Source organism: Carya illinoinensis, chromosome 7, assembly GCF_018687715.1.
Source record: "Carya illinoinensis cultivar Pawnee chromosome 7, C.illinoinensisPawnee_v1, whole genome shotgun sequence".
NCBI lineage: Eukaryota > Viridiplantae > Streptophyta > Magnoliopsida > Fagales > Juglandaceae > Carya > Carya illinoinensis.
Genome location: NC_056758.1, coordinates 39,382,804 through 39,391,109, shown reverse-complemented (window position 1 = coordinate 39,391,109; position 8,306 = coordinate 39,382,804). Strand labels below are relative to the sequence as shown.

Here is an 8,306-nt window from a genome sequence, read left to right as displayed (position 1 = left end):
ACAAGCACATGCAACAGATGTTGTTCTGTTAGTGGAGAGCATGTCGCAGTTAGTGGGTTAGAGTAGCAGAGTATACGGTTCAGTTAGTGGGGTTGGGTAGTAGCGGACAATGCTATTTTATTTTTTCTATTCAGTTACGGTTGTTAGTGGCTTTTATTAGGGTAATGAAAATAAATTGAAATAGACAATTCCCTTTTCTCTTTTGGAGGAGTAGGGTAGTGAGTCTCTTTCATTTTTTGGAGGATGAGGGTGGAAATTCTCCTCCTCTTTTGGAGGGTGGGAGTAATATGGGTTGTTGTCTCACAAACAAGCCGAGATGGACACCTTTGTTGTTGAACTCAAGGTTTCAAGTTTCATGTGATTATAAATCTACACATGGATTTTGATGATAACAAATGAATTCAAAGAATAAAGAAGTCTCAAGCTTAAGTTGTCTACACAATGGAGTCAAGCACATCAAGGAAACAAGCATGAGCAAGAAGGGAACAAGTTCACATTAAAATTATAGAGTAATGTTGTAAATCTCTTCAAAATTCGAAATTAGGATTAATGCTCAAAATTAATATTTTATCATAAAGCATTAAAATACATTTTCCACATGTGCATGAATATTTTTGAAAATTAAATTTGAAAATTTTGAAAGATGATTGATTGTCATCTTTTGCATGTGCATGCTTTGATTAAAGGGTTGAACTTTGAAAATATTAAAGATGATTGATTGTCATCTTTCACATGTGCATATTTTATTTGAATATTTTCAAAAGTGATTGATGCTTTTTTAGACTTATACAAAAAGTAAAAGATTAGGTTTGAATTTTTTGAAAATGAAAGTGTGCTCATTTTGTCATATGCCAAAAGTAAAAGATTAGGTTTGATTTTTTTGAAAAAGTGAATGATGTTGTCTTTGACAATTGAAAAAGAAGAACCTTTTATTTGAATTCTTTGAAAAAGTGAATGATGTTGTCTTTGACAATTGAAAAAGAAGAACCTTTTATTTGAATTTTTTGAAAAAGTGAATGATGTTGTCTTTGACATGTGAATCTTTTTAAATTTGAATATGAAGTCTCATATGCCTATAAATAGATCAATTGAGAGCTTCACATTCACAACACCAAGAGCATACAACATTCATTCAAAGCTTTCATTCTCTCTTCTCTAAGCATTGAGCCTTAATCCTTGTTCATTTTGAGAGATATAGTTTGCACTGTATTGTTCTTATTTCACTCATTGAGGAGTGTTTTCTGATAACCTACCCACTATCAGCTCTTGTATCAGAAAAATGGTGTGTATAACCCTTGTGTGTGTAGAAAGTATTCTACACGGGGAATAGTTGAATCACCACGTGTAAGGTGATTGCAAGTGTAGAGGGTGTTCTACACGGATCCTTTGTAGCGGTATTGTTCAAAGGTGTAATAGGTTTCTATCTCCACCTGAAGGAGGTTGAATAGTGAAGTTGAGAATTCTCAAGGGGTAGCTTGAGGCGAGGACGTAGGCAGTGGGGCCGAACCTCGTTAACATACTGAGTTTGCTTCTCTCTTATCCTTACTCTTTATATTTATTGTTATTTTATATTTTGTTTATATTTTATATTATATATTTGATTTATAATTGTTATTTTTTTTATACAACTCAATTCACCCCCCCTCTTGTGTTAGTCATCTGGGCAACATCTGTTTATACAGAATCTCGCATCTCAGAAGGGCTGTGTCATTAGAAAGTTTCTAAAGTTTTTTTAGACAATGTCCGACACAATGAAAATTGTGTGCGGAGAAGCTTATAACAAATGAGTAGTTGGCTTGTAATCAGGATTGGTATCTGGACTTATTGGTCACAGTTGTAACTTTTTTCATTCATGAATTGAATTGAAGTCTATTTAAAACATAATAATAATAAGAAAAGTGTTTATTAAGCACCTCCGTGACATTTATATGTTTTTCTAGAAGTCCAACCCAAAAAATGGGCTTGTCTCTTTATTAAGAAAATATATATTTCTCACATGTTTAAAAGTAGGGTGGATAGTGGCCCCCTCCCCCTTGGGGTCCGCCCCCGCATGGGAGAGCAGGCGGGTTACCCTATATTGCCCTTGTGAGGGAGGGGCCCCCGCCCTGCATGGAAGACCCCTAGCGGGGTAGGGGCCGGCTGACCCTAGCAAGGCCCTGTCCCTCGTTCTGCACTCCTTATTACACCCAAAGAATAACGCGGTAGTTGTAGCACAGTGTTGGAGTATCGATTCCACAGGGAGACAAATTAAAAGAATAGCAAAAGAAACAAAGAAACTAAAGAAAACTATTAAATAAGTACTGGAGAACAAAGATAAATTTTAAATGTAAATTAAAGTGAAGCAAAGTGATTAACGGAAAAAGTACTCAAATTTGACGAACAGTAGAGCGTCGAAAATCCCTTGCACAAATCCGATATTTTAATTATTCTTAATTCATTGATTAACTTAATTAGAAACTCAATTTATGAAATTCCCCATCGGAAGGTATAGATTTATAAACCAAAATTAAATCAAATTTAACCATTTGAAAAATCATTTACCACTTTTAAAATACGTAAATTACTACCCTTATTGAGAAAATCCAATAGTGACAATATATTCAGGGAGCGATATTGCAGAAAAAAACTAAATCAATATAGATAAATAATTGATCCAAACATAATCAAAGAACTAATCCATTCAATAGAAAAAACATGACTGAATCCATAAACATAATAAATTATATGATTATTCGGAGAATAAAACATCAATGATAAATTGAGAATGATAAAACAAAAGAATTTTAGTACTTGAAGATCAAATACATAAATTAAAAATACCATCTAATATGCAAGTTTATCCCTAACCCTACTTAAAAATTTAGTTACCCATAAATATACTGGATAATAAAAATTTCCAGAAAAAACTGAAACGAACGGTGGCCATGGAAGTGATTTTCTCCTCTCTTCAGATCTACTTCTTGTGTCTCCTCTCTCCTCCTATTTCATGCTAATGATATGCTTATATAGGGTAAGAAATAAACCCTAATGTAATTTCCGCATAAAAAAATCGTCTAAATTTTAGAACTTATCTTGGTAGCCACGTACGACCTTCAGGAGTTTGAATTTGGAAATCTTTATTAGATATAAAGTTATAGCCCTTTAAGATAGCTTTCTAATGCATCAATAATCGCATCAATCAGATATGTGAGTAAAAAGATACAGTCAAAAGAATAAAGTATATCCAGACTGTCTCCTAGCGAATTTCAGATTTGGACTTCTTGTGGTTTCATTTTGTGATTTTTTTTCTTTTTCTTTTCTTCCAAATTGCTCTCAAACCCCATGAATATCCTCCTTTAAATTTGACTGGGCTTAACTTGCTCTTTTATAAACTCTAAAATTAAATATTAAAAAACTGCTTAGGAGTATCCCAACGTAAATAGAAATTCAATTTAAGAATACACATTAATTCCTATGATTTCTATTCACATTTTAGAATTTTAGTCCAATAATAAGACATTTAGAGTGCACTTTCACACACTCATCAACTCCTCCCCTATTTAATATAAAAAATTATATTTTTAATATTTACATAAATATAATGTATATAGATACATACAATTTTCCTTGACCTCCTAAATCAACCTTTATATAAGAGGTCAAAGTAATATAATAGTCATACTTAAATAATGTAAGACTTACTGTTAAATCCTGCAATCCCTCCCCGTGCGGGGCGGCGTGTTTAGAGGAGGCTACCTTGCACTGCATAGGGGAATATTCTATCCTATTTTCATCAATTGATTCTAATACCCCATTTAGATAGTGAAAATTTTTAATCTTATTTCATAATTATAATTTTTTGAAATTTTCACACATGGCCCCCTCCCCCTGGGGGTCCGCCCCCACATGGGCGGGCAGGCGGGTTATCCCATATTGCCTATGTGAGGGAGGGGCCCCCGCCCTGCATGGAAGACCCCTAGCGGGGCATGGGCGGGCTAACCCTAGTGAGGCCCCGCCCCTCGCTCTGCACTCCTCCCCTGTTTCCCTATTTAAAATAAAAAATTATATTTTTAATATTTACATAAATATAATGTATATAGATACATACAATTTTCTTTGACCTCCTAAATCAACCTTTATATAGGAGGCCAAAGTAATATAATAGTCATACTTAAATAATATAAGAGTTACTGTTAAATCCTGCAATCCCACCCCATGCGGGGCGGCGTGCGGAGAGGAGGCTATCCTGCACTATATAGGAAAATATTTTATCCTATTTTCATCAATTGATTCTAATACCCCATTTAGATAGTGAAAGTTTTTAATCTAATCTCATAATTATAATTTTTTTAAAATTTCATACAAATATAATAAATAATTTAATTTTTTTCAAATTCTATAAATAATGTAAATTCTATTTTATATGACTATATCCTCCTACTCTAAATCGGAATTAAAATATCTAATTAGGGGCCTCCGGCCCACACACTCTACATTATTTTACCACCTAATCGAAAGTGATTAACCTCAATACAATTAACGAATGCTTGACACGACCCATTTTGTTGGGCCTAGACTACATGAACGATTATATATGTTTGTCTGATTGAACCTAATTTTATCTTGAATTAAATCCTTTTGACGTCAGTGTGTTGTTCTAATCATGTTGATCACGATGGAGGACAGAGGCTCTTTTCAATAGAGTGCACCTCCACAAGCTTAAGCCGATACTCTTGCTTGACAAATAACCGATATTAGTTCGGGAGCTCTCATAAACCATAAAATACAAAATTAGGTTCAAGCAAATAATATTTGTAAGATACCACTAGTTATTATAAAAGTTATTTGCATTCAATATTTGAAAAAATGGTTCGACTAATTCAGGTTGAATCGACCGATGTAGACATATTCTACCAATTTTAGACCAGGTTGGGTTGATTCTAACCAATTTAAAAACTGATGTTAAGGGTGTGTTTTGTACACTTTAGGGCCTAGCCCTCGACAACTCGGGTCCTCTACTTGGGTCTTGCAAACATAAGACAACTCTTAAATCTAGCAGATGAGTTGGCAATCAGATGGAACCTCTAATACTTAAGTCAGCAGAAATAAGGAAGAGGAAGAAAGATTGCAGGTAGTTCAGGTAGATAGAATCTAGAGAGCCCCTATTTCAATACTTGTGGGCTGTTTTTATACCTGCGTCCGAGGTAAGAGGCCCATGACTTGCAGCTGAGTGGAGGAGTATCTCTTGGCAGACCTTAATTAATGCTGCATGATCTTCTTGTGAAATAATTAATGTGGCGTGGCTTATTAACGATGTCTAAGTGTGGAGTCCCATCAAGGTGGCATGTTCCCTCTCTCCCTATCTGAGGGGCTTTCTGTATTACTCAAATCGTGGTTTGTCCCGACTCGACACCCATGTCCATGTTATCTGGGTCAAGGGTTTTTGGGTGGGCCGTCGGGAGACCAAGCGAGCTCCTACCTCAAAGTGATGGGCTTGGCTTCTTGGGTTTGTCGTGTTTCGGGGGGAAACGTTTCTATCACTTGGGCTTGGTCTATGTTATTGAGCTTGAGATCCTGGGAAAAATCCCTCCAACTACTGTATTTATTTTTAATTTGTCTAACAATAATATTTTTTTTAAAAATTTTTTGTACAAAAATATAAAAGAACTAAATGTATATTAACTTTCTTATGATTGTATTTAATAAGAATCGTCGAATAATTGAAAAATAAGATATTTAGTGTTTTTATTTTTTAATTGAACAAACAAATTAAGAGATGACTGAATATTCGATATTAAATATGGGTGTGTATAAAATATTACATTTTTCATGTGCTTATAACCTAGTGGTCTCTAACTTCTCTATATTTGAGATAAAAAAAAATGTCGACAATTGAGGCTAAATACATAAATTATAAGTTTATTGAAATTATTTAGATTCATATTATATTTTTATTAAAACTAATTAATGAATTTATATTTTATAATTAAATTATATGATTAAACAGATTGATTGAATTTATTTATTTTATAACTTATTCAAAAAAGTCATGTTCTAAATTTTTAATTCAAATTTAAATAATAATAGGAAAATAAATTAAATAATAAACCAGTAGTAAAACAAGCTTAAAAATATCCTTACAAAAAATGAGATTTTATGCTCGATCGGACGTGGATGCTTTTAAGAAGGTAAGTATGGATGAAGTCGCATTGACTTGCAGAATTGCCAACTTGAGCTGGTGTTCTGAAATGCTACGAGACCCTCTGTTAATTAAACAACTCCCAGTTTAGTTGGTTGGGTCCCACGTCGGCACAGACACATGACAACAACTATACCATTTCAGCAAGTGTGGCCGAGAGTCTCCCACGTGTGCAGATGCTACTCGTCATTAGCCAGATTTCCTCTCGCTGACTAGATAGATACAGAGTATCTTAGCCGAAAAATCAAGGCCCCAAAACTCCAAATACACAAGCCCTCTCTCACTGATTCACGCATCATCAGTCTTTGCACAACACCATTAAAGCAGAGCATAGAGAGAGCGAGGGAGAGAGAAAAAATCTAGCAACAGTGCATTTTTTACTAAACTGGTGTTCGTTTTCTCCTTCCTTAGATATGGGAATCGAAGCGGAGAGCTTGAAGGGGTTCGGCAGAGGCTGGGGCGTTACGGCCAAGCCTTGCGATTCCTGCAAATCGGCCGCTGCAGCCACCTTCTGCCGAGCAGACTCCGCATTCTTGTGCCTGAGCTGCGATGCAAAGATCCACTGCGCCAACAAACTGGCGTCTCGCCACGAGCGCCTGTGGATGTGCGAGGTGTGCGAGCAGGCTCCCGCTGCCGTCACCTGCAAGGCCGACGCTGCCGCGCTCTGCGTCACCTGCGACGCCGACATCCACTCGGCTAACCCGCTTGCCCGCCGCCATGAGCGGGTCCCCGTCGAGCCCTTCTTCGACTCGGCCGAGTCCTTAATCAAATCATCTGCTCTCAATAATTTCCTTTTGGTCCCCACCGATCAGAACGTGGACGCCAGCAAGAACACCACCGCGAAATCCGAGACTGACACCAACCATCACGACGACGCCGAGGCGGCATCTTGGCTCTTTCCGAACCCTAATTTCGGTTCCAAGGTCATGGATGGTCTTGATGTGAAACCCGGCGACATTCTTTTCTCCGAAATGGATCCATTTCTTGAATTCGATTATCCAAACCCGTTGTTTTACAGTGCGGGAACGGATAGCGTAGTACCAGTTCAAACTAAACCCGTCTCCGCTGCAGTCACGAACCACTCCAGGGAGAGGTGCTTCGATATTGATTTCTGCAGATCCAAGCTCTCTGTATTCAGCTCTTCTACTCAGTCTCTCAGCCAAAGCGTAATTTCTTGACCCGTTCGATAACAACTTTATTTTTGTCCAGGAAATAAAAAATAAAAAATTAAAACCTTCCCTGGAGAACCACTATATATATAGTTTGTACTGATATGTATGTGATATCTCAGGTATCCTCTTCCGATGTCGGAGTGGTTCCGGACGGGAACTCCATGTCCGATATATCGTATCCTTTCGGGCGAAACATGAGTGCTGATCCGAACGTGCCGGTATCGGGGACTACAAACCAACCGGCAACTCAGCTGTGTGGAAGCGATCGTGAAGCCAGGGTTTTGAGGTACAGAGAGAAGAGAAAGAATCGGAAGTTCGAGAAGACCATTCGCTACGCTTCGAGAAAGGCGTACGCGGAAACCCGGCCGAGAATCAAAGGCCGGTTCGCGAAACGGACGGAGATTGAAACCGATGTGGACTGCCTGTACAACTCGGCATCTGCCGCGGCTTTCATGTCCGAAGCCCAGTACGGCGTCGTTCCTACCTTCTGATCAACGAACGAAGTTTCTCCGATGATCGTATTGCTCTCCCATATCACGGTTCTTAACTTTGCGCGCTAGCTAGAATAATTTGTGCGGTGCTCGCTCTTATAATTAATAATATGTAAAGTTGGTAGATTTGAATGTTTTGGTGTAAATTATTGGCATTAAGCAAGAGGGTTCAGTCAAATGGTGGAGTTTAGGGGGTTGAACTTGAACTGCAGGTGCAAGGAGGAAGAAGAGCAATTAATCAAGCTGAGCTTTCGCACCTAGATCTCCCTCTCGTCTTCAAAAAGCCCATATGCTTTTTCCTATTTGGGGCTTCTGTAACGCTCTTTTCCGTCCATGGAAAATCTTTTATTTTCCAATTTATTTTCTTGTCCTCTTTTTTCACGGATCTCTTTCTGAGTTCTTATTGGCTCGTTGCAACTTTTGTTTCCAAGCCTTGTTATATACTAATAAATTAGTTTGTTTGAA

At 37.4% G+C, this 8,306-nt stretch overlaps 1 protein-coding gene across 1 annotated transcript; it reads left to right on the top strand.

Moving 5' to 3' along the window:
- Positions 1–6,428: 6,428 nt before the first annotated feature.
- Positions 6,429–8,306, top strand: LOC122316964 (zinc finger protein CONSTANS-LIKE 5-like). Its single transcript, XM_043133837.1, has 2 exons — positions 6,429–7,344; positions 7,470–8,306. Exons 1-2 carry the CDS (start codon positions 6,592–6,594, stop codon positions 7,839–7,841), a joined length of 1,125 nt encoding a protein of 374 aa, XP_042989771.1. The 5' UTR covers positions 6,429–6,591; the 3' UTR covers positions 7,842–8,306.